Below are 16,632 nucleotides of genomic sequence, written 5' to 3'. Positions count from 1 at the left end.
CTAAAATATTTGTGGGGTAGCGAGATCAAAGAAAATAATAAGAGAATATCTTCCTTCTGTTTTGAGACCTCTGTAGACCATAAGTTTTCTTTCTCTGCTTTTCTTTATGTGTCCTAATACTGGTACTTTTCTAGTGGCAAATGTACACTGATAACAGGATCTAGAGCATAGACTATTTTCACCTAAAATGCTGGCAGTCTAGAAATAGGCTTTTTATGAACAGAGAACTGATTTTGTGCAAATAAGGTAACTGCAGTTACTAGGGCCTTCATACTTTCTCACAAGTTCAGGCATACCTACTTTAGAAGACTAAGATTCATCATTTGTGATAATAAGTAAAAACAATCCATCTTTGCAAGCACTGTTATAAATCAGAGACGTCATTCTATCAGTAGTAATTCTGTGCTACGATAATATATATTGTGCAGGTGTGTTTAAATCAAACAGCTATGGAAAAGGCATTGAGACTATTGGAACTGGTAGGTTAGAGTCAGGGCACCCACATGCCAATCCAAGGCTGTTGGTTATTGTTTTTTCATTATAGAACAGAAAAGTTTGGGGCTGTCAATCCTTGGCCTGCAGTAGTACCGTGCAGAATGGAGGAGGTGCACGGTGCTATGCTGGCCAGTGTGGGTCAAAACTTCATGTCATGTTTTCTTTTTCTTGTGAACTAGTGTAAGGAAAAGCTTAGAGGCAGCTGCTGTGACTTTATGCTTGCAAAGAGTTACACAGATGTCACCTGGGTAGGAATTACAAAAAAAAAAGTTTGAATATGAGAGGGAGGTGAGTCTGAAAGTACACCATATAGCTGCAGACTACAACCGTGTAATCACACCTACATCCAGTCAGCTTGGAATTGTGTATGATTTTGAGATTGAGTGTGTTTGCAACAAATACTGATCATACAGGAGGATAGTGAGGTGAGGATGGAGCAGAAATATCAGTATTTAGAGGAATCACTGGAGAAGCAGATATATAAGACCTAATGATACTGTTTTTATTTTAGTGCAAAATGGAAGGGAATAAATTATTTTCCATGTCCAGGGATAGAAAGGGCAGGAAATAATTGGCCTGCTTTTCAGCAGGAAGATGTAGTTTAGATGTTAAGAATATTATGAATAGCCATGATAATATGGCAGTGCAGTAGGTTGCCTAGGAAGTTGTGCAGTCTATATTCTCGGTGATTCTGAGAAACAGATTAGACAGAGACATGCCTGCAATGATATAGATACATCCAGTGCTCTCTTTGGGGAGAGGACTGGACTGATGACTTCTTGCAACCTCTTCCCTGTGAGTTTCTGTGATTGTCTGATTAACTGTAAAGCTTGTTTTCCTGCTGGGGATATTGTTTGGCCAAATGTGCCTAGAGTAGATGTTTAGTTAGGACATTTGCACTGAAAACTTTTTAATTTGAGCCCTTCTTTACAATGGAAAAGTGATGTGAGGAGAGGGGAAGGGAGAGAGGGAAGAAATAACAACTGGAAGCATAATTTTTTTTGACAGTTGAAAACTTTTAATAGGTTCTGGTTTTAGACAAAAGCTTAAAAAGTATAGCATCAGTGCAGATTAAAAATTACACAGTTAAAATATTAGAAAAATGAAGAGTTTTAGAACTCTTTGAGATACATTCAAGCATTACATGCTATTTACAAATATGCCTTTCCTGCTTAAATAGTTGTATTGCAATTCTTGTGTCAAGTCTGTGTATCTTTTTTTTCCCCCCTCTAGTATTCCCTCATGGATCTTTTATCCAAAATGGTTGTTGGACAGCCTCACTTTATCCGCTGCATTAAACCTAACGACGATCGAGAAGCACTGACATTTTCTCATGAGAGAGTTCTAGTGCAGCTAAGATACACAGGAATTCTAGAAACTGTCAAAATACGTCAAAAAGGGTATTCTCATCGTATTCTCTTTGAAGAGTTTGTGAAAAGGTAAGACTGTTCTCTTCTGAAACATGGCTGTCATTTTAAAACTCCTTCAATAAAATATATTGTATGCTTAGATACAGAAAGTTCTACAAACATTGGTTATTGTACATGTATGGCCTGACTCTCCTAACCAGAGCAGTGACTATCAGAGGTAAGCGCTGCAGGCATTATCAGAGCTCTAATGGAGAAAAGTCAGTGCGAGACCAGCAGTGAGCGCTTAGTTTTTAGTAGCGATAATGTATGTTGATAGAGGCAACATATAGAAATGTGCATCATGCTTAGGTAATATAAGGACTTGAAAGGTCAGTGAAAAATATGCACATGTTTAAAAATGAACTGATACAAAAGCTTTGTAAAAAGAAATTTTCTGAGAGTGTTAATCTCAAGCTAGAGAACTTTAATTAGATCAGAGAATAAAGCAGCAATATCTAAGAAAAAATTTCATCAGTATTGATTTCAGACATAGCACATTGTAAAAAATGGTTTTAAAATATGTTTGCGAATAGGGCATCAAATTTGATTTGTTGCAGATCTCAGTGTGTAGAAAAGCCATACTGGTAAATCTAAGGCATGAATTCAAAATTGTATTGTTGTGCCAGCGTGATTCCCTATGCAGACTCTTCACATAAAAATGCTTGCCTTCCCCTTCCTTCTCTTTCTGTCCCCCTTTCTCCCCTCTCTTTTCCCTCTTTTCCTCCCTTTCCCCCCTGTTTCCACCCCCTTTCCCCTCATTTTCCCCCATTCCTGCCCTGTTCCCAGCTGACCAGCTGGAGAGCAGCTTTGCAGAGAAGGACCAGGGGATTCTTAGTGGACACCAAGTTGACCATGCACCCAGAAATGCACCTCATGGCCAAGGTGGCCAATGATATCCTGGGCTGCATCAGAAAGAGTGTTGCCAGCAGGTCGAGGGAGGTGATCCTTCTCCTCTACTCAGGCCTGGTGAGCACACCTGAAGTGCTGTGTCCAGAGCTGGGCTCCCCAGTACATGAGAGGCATGGATGTACTGGAGCAAGTCCAGTGAAGGGCCACTAAGATGATGAAGGGACTGGAGCATCTCTCATATGAGGAGAGGCTGAGAGAGCTGTGACTGTTCAGCCTGGAGAAGAGAAGGCTCAGAGGGACCTTATCAATGTTTATAAATATCTGACAGGAGGGTGTGGAGAAGATGGGGCCAGTCACTTTTCAGTGGTGTCCAGCAACAGGACAAGAGGCACAAACTGAAACGCAGTAAATTCCATCTGAACATGCAAAGACACTTCTTTACTGTGAGTGTGACTGAGCATTGGAACAGGTTGCCCAGGGAGGCTGTGGAGTCTCCATCCTTGGAGATATTCAAAACCCGACAGGACAGGGTCCTGGGCAACATGCTCTAGGTGACACTGCTTGAGCAGGGGGGTTGAACCAGATGATCTCCATAGGTCCCTTCCAACCTCAGCCATTCTGTGATTCTGTGAAGTTATAAATTTGATTAAAGAAATGCTATGTTCCATATGATGCCAGTTTGTTTAGATAATCATTATGGTTCCCTCTAGATTGAAGACTTATTTGTCAATCAGATCAACTACTCAGCAGTAGTAGCAAGTAGTGAATGGCTACATCAGGCACTTAGTGATACCTTCTGGATTGGAGATTGCTCAGCTAGACAGTATGGAGTTAATGAATTCATGGTTAATGAATCTATTCAAAGAAAATCATTCACATGATGTTAGGGGGAAGGAGCTGAGTATGTTTTTGAGAAGGAAATGACAAAGCCTTTCTAAAAACTCAGAGATTGGCTAAATTTACATGTGTGCAAATAAGTCATTTTGACTTGTATATCTGTGGTTGTTGTACTGAGAGATGTTGAACAATAAATCATAGTTTAATCAACTGATTATGAAAAATCATGATTTTTCCTTGTAATACTTGTAATCTATTAATATGCCAAATGAATATGCAATAGGAAAACACAAGAGATGTATATTCCAGGAAGGAAAAGCAACCTGTTCTTTTGTCCATCAAAGCAATTTAATTTTCGGACATGATTCCCCTCCCAACCCTTCATTTGTGTGTAACATGACTAATTTTAGTAAGGTCATACTGTTCTAAAGCAGGTTTAACAAAGAGATTAATTTTTTGTGATCACTAACACATCTTCCCAACATCCCAAAGAGGTTGAAGTCAGAATTATTAACCTTAACTTTTATCCAATTTACACATAAGTGAACTAAGATTAAGTCCATTGAAATTAGTGTAAATTGAGAGCAGATTAGGCCTCCTCTTATCAATAGATTCTTTTCATTTAAAAGTACACTGAATTAGAGTATAACCTTGAAAAGTAATGGTAATAAAAGCAGTGCTGACTGTAGCTTTCTATCCCTGCAGATAAGGGCAAGTTGTGTTTAACGTCTTGTCAGATATTTCCCCAAGTTTTTAGTCCAACCTGATATAATTATTTCAGGAAAGAAAGTAAATATCAAAAGGGAAGGGGGGGTGGGATTCAGCAATATGCCCAGCAGCATAGAAGACTTCCTGGCTGAGTTCAGAATGTGAATGGGAGGGAGAGAGGGGCTTGTTGTTCCTTTCTTCAGTTCAGGCTTTATTTTAAACAACTTCTGTTCTGTTCTGCTCTTGAAAAACTCATGAACAATGTTTAAAATAGGTATAGAATAGGAAACATTTACCTTCAGCTTACAGCTGTGACTAGTCAAGTGTTTTTAGGCACTAAGCAGTTGAATACATAAAAATGTTTGAGAAAACAGGTCAAATGCTAAACAGATTGGCACTTCTTTGTTCATAATCAAAAAGACATTAGGCAAGTATGAACAAGAGTTTCAAAATGTCAGTAAATCTGAGGATATCAAAGATTTTCTAAGCCAGCAAGTTAATTGGTATTTTGATCCTTTTGAGTAACTTAACAACAAAATGAATGAGCCAGCACTTTTTCTCCCTTGATGTTGTTAAACAAATAGGTGTGCTTCTTATCTGCCTGTTCAGTAATGCTGTTTTGTAAACTCTTAGCAGGAAATATGAGGACAAAACAATCAAAGGCAGGGAGCAGAACCATTCAGGGTTTATCAGGTGGGAGGTAAACAAAAGATAAAGCTCTAACTCTTCAGTGTTACTCTTCACTGTCTTGTTTTCATGTAAAACAGATTTACAGTGTTGCAAACCTGAAAGTTAGTTAAAAAACAGATGGTCAGGAGAGGACTTAATTGTAACTCATTCACCCACTGTTTCTTTAACCAAGGATACAACCATCTGTTTTTATATATTTTTTTAATAAATTTTATTTTTATATACATATACATACATACACATACACATGTATACATATACACACACATATATATACATATCACAGAATCACAGAATGGTTGAGGTTGGAAGGGACCTCTGGAGATCATCTGGTCCAACCCCCCTGCTCAAGCAGGGTCGCCTAGAGCACGTTGCACAGGATCGCATCCAGGCGGCTTTTGAATATCTCCAGAGAAGGAGAATCCACAACCTCTCTGGGCAACCTGTTCCAATGCTCTGTCACCCTCACAGTGAAAAAGTATTTCCTCATGTTCAGATGGAATTGTCTGTGTTTCAGTTTGTGCCCATTGCCTCGCGTCCTGTCGCTGGGCACCACTGAAAAGAGTCTGGTCCCATCCTCTCGATACCCTCCCTTAAGATACTTGTACAAGTTGATTAGATCCCCTCTCAGCCTTCTCTTCTCCAGGCTAAACAGGCCAAGCTCTCTCAGTCTTTCCTCATAAGAGAGATGCTCCAGTCCCCTAATCATCTTTGTAGCCCTTCGCTGGACTTGCTCCAGTAGTGCCACATCCCTCTTGTACTGGGGAGCCCAGTACTGGACGCAGTACTCCAGATGTGGCCTCACCAGGGCTGAGTAGAGGGGGAGGATCACCTCCCTCGACCTGCTGGCAACACTCTTCCTGATGCACCCCAGGATACCATTGGCCTTCTTGGCCACAAGGGCACATTGCTGCCTCATGCTTAACTTGGTGTCCACCAGCACTCCCAGGTCCTTCTCCGCAGAGCTGCTTTCCAGCAGGTCAGCCCCCAACCTGTACTGGTGCATGGGGTTATTCCTCCCTAGGTGCAGGACCCTGCACTTGCCTTTGTTGAACTTCATGAGGTTCCTCTCCACCCACCTCTCCAGCCTGTCCAGGTCTCTCTGAATGGCAGCACAGCCCTCTGGTGTATTGGCCACTCCTCCCAGTTTTGTATCGTCAGCAAACTTGCTGAGGGTGCACTCTGTGTCTTCATCCAGGTCATTGATGAAGAAGTTGAACAAGACTGGACCCAGTACTGACCCCTGGGGGACACCGCTAGCTACAGGCCTCCAGCTAGGCTCTGCACTGCTGATCACAACTCTCTGAGCTCTGCCATTCAGCCAGTTCTCAAGCCACCTCACTGTCCACTCATCTAGCCCACACTTCCTGAGCTTGTCTATGAGGATGTTATGGGAGACAGTGTCAAAAGCCTTGCTGGAGTCAAGGTAGACAACATCCACTGCTCTCCCCTCATCTACCCAGGCAGTCATTCCATCATAGAAGGCTATCAGATTGGTTAGGCATGATTTCCCCTTGGTGAAGCCATGCTGACTACTCCTGATCACCTTCTTGTCCTCCACATGCTTGGAGATGGCCTCCAGGATGAGCTGCTCCATCACCTTTCCAGGGATGGAGGTGAGGCTGACTGGTCTGCAGTTCCCTGGGTCCTCCTTCTTGCCCTTTTTGAAGACTGGGGTGACATTGGCTTTCTTCCAGTCTTCAGGCACCTCTCTTGTTCTCCATGACCTTTCAAAGATGATGGAGAGTGGCTTAGCAATGACATCTGCCAGCTCCCTCAGGACTCGTGGGTGCATCCCGTTGGGGCCCATGGATTTGTGGGTGTCAAGTTTGCTTAAATGATCTCTAACCCACTCCTCCTCCACCAAGGGAAAGTCTTCCTTCCTCCAGACTTTCTCTCTTGCCTCCAGGATCTGGGGTTCCTGAGGGCTGGCCTGAGCAGTAAAGACTGAAGCAAAGGCGGCATTCAGTAACTCTGCCTTCTCTGCATCCTTCGTCACCAGGGCACCCACCCCATTCAGCAAAGGGCCCACATTTTCCCTAGTCTTCCTCTTGCTACTGATGTATTTGAAGAAGCCCTTCTTGTTGTCCTTGACATCTCTAGCCAGATTTAATTCCAAACGGGCCTTAGCCTTCCTCGTCGCATCCCTGCATACTCTGGCAACATTCCTATATTCCTCCCAAGTGGCCTGTCCCCCTTTCCACTTTCTGTATGCTTCCTTCTTCTGGTTGAGTTTTGCCAGGAGCTCCTTGCTCATCCATGCAGGTCTCCTACCTCCTTTGCTTGACTTCCTACTCATAGGGATGCACCACTCTTGAGCCTGGAGGAGGTGATGTTTGAATATTAACCAGCTCTCTTGAATGCCCCTTCCTTCTAGGGCCCTAACCCATGGGATTCCTCCGAGTAGGTCCCTGAAGAGGCCAAAGCCAATGCGTGTGTGTGTGTATATTAAGTAGGAAAAGGTAGTGTACAGCGCCTGTAAACACTGTAGCCCTATCGAGGGGTGCTTTGCCTTCTGTTCCCTGCCCCAGTTTGCCTGTTTCAACATGTTTGCTGTGAAGCAGTGTGGCCCCTTTCCTCAGAGGCTGGAATCCCAGGTTTCAGATACAGCTTATTAACCTGAGCTGGCAACCAGGCGTGCTCAGCATGTGGGGCCGTGTAGTGACCACGCACTGTGCAGCAGTTAAGGGAGGTGTGCTTTCTGCTGGGGACCTACTCTAAAAGCCCCATTAGATGGGACACTCCATGCTATATCCAAGTGTCCAGGCCCCTGGAACCTCACATGATATGATGTGGTGTGCAGGTGTGCTGTCGTCTGTGATCCCAGATGTAAACACTTCTCATGTAATCTGGCACATACTGTGTCACGTGTTGAAAGATAAGACTTGAGAGTCTGGTAGTGCTAGATGTTGTCAGGATTCGAGTACCTCATAAGCACACAGGAATGTGTTGAGAAATTTTGTACAAGTTTCATAAAAGGATTGTCCTTTCTCTTTCTTTTTTCTTTTTACCTCTTCTCTGCCAGCCTGTGTTCTGCATTAAAGTTTCATACTGCATTAGTGGCAGGATACACTTTTTCTGTGAACACTACATCCTCTGCAATAGCCTGATGATGCTCTTCTGATTGTACACTGATGGCAAAACTAGTGATATTATTGTAATGGTGATCCTAAGTGAGGTGGGGTCTGCTTCTTTAATTTGACAGTGCAAATTTGCATAAGGACCCTGTTGGACACCTAAAGTTTATTCTCTAAACCCTCAGTGTTATAATTCTTACTGGCCATATAAAGCCTCATTGACTTAATGAGTTGCATTCTGTGTTGAGTGGACCTAGGATCAAACACTGGTGAGGTATTACAAAATCCTGGGAAACATGTTACCTCAGATCATGCTTTCTTCTAATCTCCAAAATTTAGTGGTGGTAGACTTGTTTATTATTCAAAATCAGGGAGATAGTGAATTAAATTAGAAGTCAACAAATTGGTTACAGAGGAAAGGAAATGCTTACTCTTAAACTAATGATTCTTAATGCATACTTACTTCTAACACTGCACTGTACTAACATCCCTAAGTGATTTATGGGAACAAAATTTTGACATTACCCAATACTAAAATCATAGTGTAATCCATGGAAAGGTTTGCTACTTGTTTCAGTAGATTTAAGATTTCACCAGATCAGTATAATGTTCCTGCAGACTTTAAATATGATGAACTACTGTGTCTTCCACATCTACTTTCTAGACTCTTGTCACTCACATAACACTGGTAAACAGTTGCAGGATGGAGAATATATAAAATCTCTAGGAGCAAAAAATCTGACAATCACTCATGAATTATATACAAGTTAAGCCTTTCTTGGAGTATTTCTATGATTCTATGTTTATCTGATGATTTAAAGCATACATATTAGATATTTTTTAGAGAATTTCAGGAGTGGAATATCTTAGATTTTTTTCATTTTTCATTTACATTTTTCAACTACTGTTATCAAATCAAATTGCATTAGTTTTATGAATTCAGCTGTACAGGTTTCTGAAAGAGTTTAAAGAATACAGGCAGTACAAGTTAGGAACTTCTGGAAGTTATTTAATTGCTTTTCCCATGCACAAAAGTCGATTTTTAACTTTTCAACGCTAGGGTTGAGAAGAAGCACATGTCCTATTGGACCTTTGAGAATTTCCCTTCTGTAGCGGGGGATCTTCTTAGAAAGGGATTTTGCCCTGTCACACCTCAAGCTTTTCACATATCATTGTCTACTCTCCACCTCAGGCCAATATATTTTGTGACAAAGATGTAATGTAAATACAGGTCACTTTGTCTGTGGTTTCTGTACAGTAGGTTTAAATTTATAAGCTGATAAATCAAAATGAACAGAATTCTAGTTGCATATTCTCCATAGTTTTGGGTGCATGCCCAGACATTTGCCCTACCATTGCACCGTATACAAGATTTGTACTTTTTGACCAGATTCATTAAGGTGAAAAATTTTACCTTCTTCTAAAATACTACATATGCTCCATTGCCATATGAAGATTTTTCAATTAAGTAAAATAATTGGATGACCCTATATGGCACGTGTTGTGTTCCAGTGGAGTTATCCTGAGCATATCACGTCAAACTACTTCTGCATTTGTAGTTATGCGAGTTAGTCCTGGAAAAAGGAACCAGATGGAAAACAGAGCATTTGCTAAAAATAAATAAATAAATAAGGATTTGAACTTCAGGTCACTAATCTAGAGACCCTTTATTGGGCACAATGCAAACTCCAAAGCCGGTTCTGGAGCACAAGTGATCAAAAGGAAATCACCAGTCTCATAGTCCTTATTTCTGATAAGCAGAGTCTCTTCTGCCCTCGTATTTGACATCATAACTGAAAAGGAGCAGGAAGACTTCATGTTGAGAATCTGACACGCAAGCATATTTAACCAGTTACAGGAGTCTTCTGTGCAGTGGTTGAATCAATGAAGAAGTTAGGAAAAACACAGTTTAGAGGAAGTTTTTATGAAATATTGGAAAACAACATGTTTACATATAGAAAATGATGTTATTCCCATGGTTTGTAAAAGTCACTGTCATTCTAAGTAGGCTTTTTTTTTTTAATAAGACATAAATCTAAATTTAGTCAAAACAAAACTTGGTAAAATAGGATTTGATGAGAGAAAGTGGCATTATTTTATTTACAGATTTTTTTTCTAAGTATCAAAAGCAAATAAATTCTAGATTGTGAAAGAGAGGTGATGGCAGAGGGGATAATAGATTTGAAAGTTATTGAGGTTTGTCATAAACTAAACTGTAGAGTCAAGTATGTAAATTCATAGCTCAAACATCCTTTGTAGTCAAGTGTTTGTCACAAATAAGAAGTCAACTTCTCAATCATGTGCATGTCATTGGTAAGATACTAAGATTCAAAAATTGTGAGATCCTCCTTAGCTATTTTTTTGCATCAGAGCTATCTAAAAGCTGCTTTACAATTTTAAATATCCTAATTAGAGTGTGCATTAAAAGATTCATGAACAGTCAGAAAACTGATATTAACATTCACTTGAATCCTTCCTTCCTTTTAAGAAAGGAAACAAACTGCTTAAGTTACACGCGTGTGTAAATGACATGAGTATCTGAACTGACTTTTGAAACAGACACCAATTCACTATTGGTGCAACTTCCCTGAAGTATCTGTCAAGTACGTGTTGAAATTGCACACTATAACAAATTGTTTGGGTTATGTATATTTTAAATCTGCGTTTTATTAGAGCAACTCAGAATGCTTTTTGTCTTCTAAAAGCTGTCATCATTAAGGTTTGTAGTAATAAAGCAGAGGAAAATCCTTTTTTTTTCTTTTAAATACACCATATTTCTCCATACCTGCTAAATGCCATGACTCTCAGTATTTTGAAAGACTTGGCTAAAAAATTTGCAGTATCATGTTACTGAGAAAATCACTACATTAAAAACCTTAACTCAATAATACATTATCTCCTATTATTTGGAGTAGGCAGTGTCTTCAGCTGCTGAATGAATGTCTCTGGTCTAGGACTGATTCCAGTGCTTCTGCCTTCAGACATCATTTTGTTCCCCTTTGATCTTTATTGACTATTTTACTGGTTTTTTTTTTTCTTGTGACAACTGGAGCTAATCTCTAGAGATTAACTGGAGCTAATATTTGAAAATCATATTCTGGTTAAAAAAAAAAAAGTGCTGCAGAATTTCATTCTTTGTAATTGCTTTTCCATATTTTCTTCAGTACGGGGTAGGATTTTTTCTTGCCTGCATGTGGCTACAGAGGAATATATCTTTGAGGCTCACTGGTCACATTCCTCTCTTTGTGTTTTAAGGAACATCTGATGGTCCTTCCCCATGTTAATGATTAAAAGAACAGTTTGCTGAACCTGCCAATTCCTCTCAAACGCAATGTAAATAGAGTTGTTCCTGTAGAAGTATAACTTAATACAGAAGACAAACAGCTTATAAATGAGAGTTAAGGTGACAGTTGCTACCACCTAGCAGTATACCTGTGATAAAATAACCTTAAATTTGCAAACTAATTGGCATATGTTCTGCTGTTACTTATTTAATACAATCGCTTGTGCATAGAGTTACTTAAATACTATAAAACCACCATCCATGAACACGCAATGGCTTTGCAGGCAGGAATCGGTGCATTCATTCTGAATGTCTGCTCAGTTCAAACATATTTGCATCCCTTTTTCATTAACTATTTGCACAGTAATTTTACTTCACAGAATTGTTCGGGGCTTCTTTGCATGTAAACAAGGAAACCTGGACAAAACAAAAGTTATCATTGTTTACTATGGGCCTGATCCAAAAGCCATTAAATCAATCATAATCTTCCCAATTATCCCAATCAAACAGAAAAAAACCACCATGCCTAGTGACTTACATACCTAATCACAACCACAGAAATCTTGGTGAATAAAGAAAATGAGAGGACTTCATTCATGAGAGGACTTGTTTTTTTCTTTAAAAGAGCTGTGAGCTCTGTTTAATCATCAAGACTGATAAAATCCTCACAGATAAGATAGCCAATGCCAATTATTTCAATTATGCACATACATGACCTTTTCTGGAGGTATGAAACACAGGTGGACATTCATGCAATCTGACTGTCCTGCTCTCTGTAAATTAAGATTGATATGAGAGTCATTTTTACTGTAAACTAATCTTTATTCTTCACACACAGTGGCATTCTTTCAGCTTCTATTATCAGTCAGTGTCATTAATACAGACGGTGAGCTGTAAGCACTGTACTGCAAACCTTGGCCTTTATCTTCACTGATTGAATATCTGCAATCTTTTTATTAGACATATTGAAAGTGGAAAGATCCCCTGAGTTCCACTGATGGGGGTGGTCTTGTTACAAGCTCAAGAGCCCCTGCAGTTCTTGTGTGGATTTACATTTCCCAAAGAATGTCATGACTGCTTATGTATCTTTGCGAAAAATGACTGAATACCAATGACTAACGTATTGAAAGACTCTAGGGATGAAATAGCCTTTCCTGGCATTTCTGATATGAGAAATAGCCATCATCAGGTCATGATGCTTTCAGTAGCTTTCTCCTTTTTTGGTAATAGTTTTGAGTTTTCTTCCACTTGAGAACCTGTAAGTGTCCGTTGGATAGTGGGCAGTACCTGCAGAACCTGCAGGTTCAACAGAACTTGTAGACTTCTGGTGAGTGCAGAAGTATGTTATGCAGCTGTGTAGATGGCATATTTATTTTACACACATTATGCAAAATTGCACTCCTGTTATTCTGATTTGTATCACTTTTCCTTCTTCTTCTTCTTGTCATTCATTCACTTTTTCTCCTGAAAAGTTCAGAGCAACCTTGGGTGTTTTCTAAGTTGTGTTGGTTTGCAAAAGAACTTTATAAATAATTACACTGACTGGAGATTGCTAGAATGCAGCAGATTCTTGTCACCACTACAGTACCACTTATCCCCTATGTCAAGTGTATCCTCAAATACCGTCTCAGGACAGGTTTGTCCTCCTCATTTATGGAAAGAGGACTGAGTGTAAGTGAGGATTTGGCCCACGAGTTTGAGATGCAGCTGTGCTATAGAGAAGAGCAGTGGAAGGACATGTTTATTGGCTGGTTAACTCTTTCTTTGTCATTTGGTTTTGCAGGTATTACTACCTTGCTTTCAAGGCACATGAAACTCCTCTTGGTAGCAGAGAAAATTGTCTTGCCATTTTGGAAAAATCTAAACTAGACAACTGTATTCTTGGGAAAACCAAGGTAGAGCATGCTAATGTCTTCTCAAGGGTGGTGCCTCCTTTTAGCAAAACAAGTCTAATAGTGGTTTGCAAAGTACTGTATACATGAACAAAGGAGCAAGAAATCTGCTCCAGTTAGTTAGCTCCCAGGTTATGGAGGTGCCCTCCCAAGTCAGGTGAGTTTGTTCTGCAAGAGGAAGGGTGCCTTGAGTTCCTCCCCAAGCACACTGCCCGCATGGCTGCCTCGGTAAGGACGGTACATTTGTCAGTGGCAGTTCCCTCCTGCAGTTCCTCCTGCTATTAATCATGCCACGACTGAAACTTCATGCTCTGGCCCATCCTGTGAGCCTGATTAATACATTATCTATTTGTGGAGTTTCAGGTGAGATCCTCCGACTGTTTTATCAAGACATCGTTTGTTCATAGTTTAAAATGGGGATGGCTGACTTCAGCAAAAAGAAGGTTATGCTATATCCTGAGTTATTCTACACAGTGCTCAAAAGAAAAGCAAGGAGAGTTTTCCTTCATGAGACCCAGAAAAAGCATGTGTAAGGACGCACATGATTTGCCTCCTGAAGTATAATGTGGTTAAACAATATTCTGTCTAACAAAAAATTCACCTCAGGCTTTATCCACCCGCTGTCAAGAAAGGCTGTATTATAAAATTATTGATACCTGAAAACATCCCCCTGACCAATATACTTTGATTAGGGGTAAATGTGTGGCTTATTTTACAAAGGGGTGATTATAATCAGTGGAATAATGAAATTCCATAAGCAGACTGACACCAAGATTTGCAGAATTGCTAAAATATCAGCAACTTTATTTTAGCAGTTTTCCCTAACAACGCCATAAAATAGGTTGAACTGAGACTAACCAAAAAGCAGTATACAATAGGTTACGCCATTACATACATGTAATACTGAATTTATTGTTCCATTTCAGGTTTTTCTAAAGTATTACCATATAGAGCAGTTAAATTTGTTCCTGCGAGAAGTTATAGGCAGGGTTGTAGTCATGCAAGCCTATATCAAGGGATGGCTTGGAGCAAGGAGGTACAAGAAAGTCAAAGAGAAAAGAGAAAATAGTGCTGTTGCCATACAGTCAGGTAAATGTTCACATTCCATATTTCACAGGGTATCTTGGTATTTCAAGTTGTTAAATTGCATGTACATTATTTATTCATTTATAATAATTTATTATGAAATCAGAATAACCAGAGGTACTTTTCATCTAATTGATGCAAATATTGTTGATTTACTTCTAAGGTGTCAGCTTAGTAATTGGTAATGTCTTTATTTTAATATTTTAGATGTAATGCCTGTGCACAAAAAGGAAATATAGTTACATATTCATACACTAGCATGCAGCACATAGAAGAAATGCAGTAGCTTGTCCCTCTCTCTCTCCTCCCTCCCCCCTTCCTCATGTATACCAGAACTTGAGATAATGTAAATCATTGGGTGGGCCCGAGAGGCTGATTATTTAGCAGTAATTTATACTTCCTTATATTGAATTTGGGGGAGATGTGTGAGGAGGGTAGTTCTTGCACTGCCCGTTGATGTCCAATGATCGTGCACCTTTGCCTTTTGGATTACGACATCAGTGAGCAGATGCTGACAATTAAAATTTGGACGAGTGAAGTGGTGTTTGAAGTTGTGGGGCTGCAAATACTGTAGTCGCGAACCCAGAGTTCAACATGTGGGTGGGTGAAGAAGAGGTACTGGGGTGGGGGTGGAGTGGTTATGGCAGGAGGGATGAAAGTTCCAGCACATCTCTGACTCTGTAACACTTCCTTAAATAAATGTAATTTCCAGCACATGGTTTTGTATTTTTAGCCTGGAGAGGATATGAAGCTCGCAGGAAGTACAAAGAAATAAGGAACAGAAGAACTGATGCTGCTATACATATTCAAGCAGGTAATTAAAACATTATTTCATTTGCCAACACCTATTTTGCTGTGAGTAATTTCATGTGTCAATGTTTGTCGCCAAGAGAAATATATACAGTCCAAACAAAAGTGATCATAAACATTACTTCCGATCATTTGGTCTTTAGTATCAGATGACATCAGTGACAGGTATCAGGCACTTTGGGTTACTTATAAGTACCTCTCTGAAAGCAAAAGATACTGATTAAAAGCTATTGAGCTAATTCTTTAAACTTCTGAGCACAAGGAGTCGATGTGATTTAACCATGTGTAGAGCTGGTGTGAGACACTGGATTTGTTTGTCTAAAAGCATGGATGGAAGGCACTGGACGTACATTTCTCTGTCTTTGTGTCGAGCCTTGATTTTGGGAGGTTGCCAAGTTTTCAGTTCAATGGCTTGCTGAGTTTGCCAGCTTTGGCTGTTCCTCTGACTCTCTGCCAGACTCCTATGCAGCCGTATCAATATGAATTTGAATAAACTTTAAAGAGATTATTGGAGAAACAGGCCCATAGGGCTGTGTAGGTCTCTAGTAATTTTGCACGGTGCCATATGGCACAGAAATCTAAGAACCAGTGCCATGAAGTCAATGCTGGTTTCACATGCTGCCGGTATGAAGCAGCCTCCGTATGATTCAGCCTACTACACCTTCCCTGTCCGACTCCAGTTGAAAGACTTCTGCAGCAGATCAAAAATGAGTTGTAGCAAATGTGTTTACAGATCAACCAAGGTACCACCATTATCCTACCAGCAGCCTATGCTGTAATTCCATGAGTTTTGTCACCTGTCTTTTCTGTATCATATCATGTATAAATTAGAAAAGATCTGTTCTGAATAATTCCTTCACTTTATACTGTTCTCAATCTATTTCCCATAAATCCAACTTTTTTTTTCTTTTATCTAAGTTTGCTACTCTGAAACTAAGCATCACTGTGACTTTCATCAGAAAACTGAATACCACTAATCCAGTTACAGAAAGGAACAGAGTAACATTAGGATAAAATAGTAATTTATAGCTGCGTTTGCATACTGTTCTGTATAACCATAAACTGTAGCTCTAGGATCAAATGCAGAATATTCTTTTAAACAGAGAACTGTTGTGGAGAAAAATACTTTTTTTACCATTAAAACGAGCACTAAAGACTGCATGAGCGTGCTCTCCTCCTCTTCCCCTCCCTTGTGGTGTTATCTGCTATTGTTTTCATGATAGCACAGGTTGCGAATCTTCAGACAAGGCTCTTAAATGTACTGTGTTCAGCTATTTTCCGCAGTATTTGTTACATTTACAATTGGCCATACCTGGATCATAATTTCTGACTTTTACAGTACCTTTGCAGTAGAAAGAAAAGTGAAACAGTTGGCCCCTCACATTCCCATTATTACCAGTTCTTTAAGATGAAAGTTATCTTGTAGATTCACTAGCAAGCTGGTGTGTAGCAGTATCACTCTGGGAGGCTGTAGGAGACATTCTGCCCTAGAGTTT

At 39.9% G+C, this 16,632-nt stretch overlaps 1 protein-coding gene across 1 annotated transcript in view; it reads left to right on the top strand.

Moving 5' to 3' along the window:
- MYO3B (myosin IIIB) overlaps positions 1–16,632 on the top strand; it is a 199,470-nt gene that overhangs the window by 120,131 nt on the left and 62,707 nt on the right. The window contains exons 26-29 of the mRNA XM_067298626.1: positions 1,729–1,934; positions 13,132–13,243; positions 14,167–14,329; positions 15,060–15,140. Of these exons, the coding sequence (XP_067154727.1) occupies positions 1,729–1,934; positions 13,132–13,243; positions 14,167–14,329; positions 15,060–15,140 (562 nt within the window). The remainder of the gene's footprint in view (positions 1–1,728; positions 1,935–13,131; positions 13,244–14,166; positions 14,330–15,059; positions 15,141–16,632) is intronic.

The sequence above is a fragment of the Apteryx mantelli genome, chromosome 6 (assembly GCF_036417845.1).
Source record: "Apteryx mantelli isolate bAptMan1 chromosome 6, bAptMan1.hap1, whole genome shotgun sequence".
NCBI lineage: Eukaryota > Metazoa > Chordata > Aves > Apterygiformes > Apterygidae > Apteryx > Apteryx mantelli.
The sequence above is the reverse complement of the archived record's forward strand: the minus strand, read 5'-3'. Positions and strand labels throughout refer to the sequence as shown.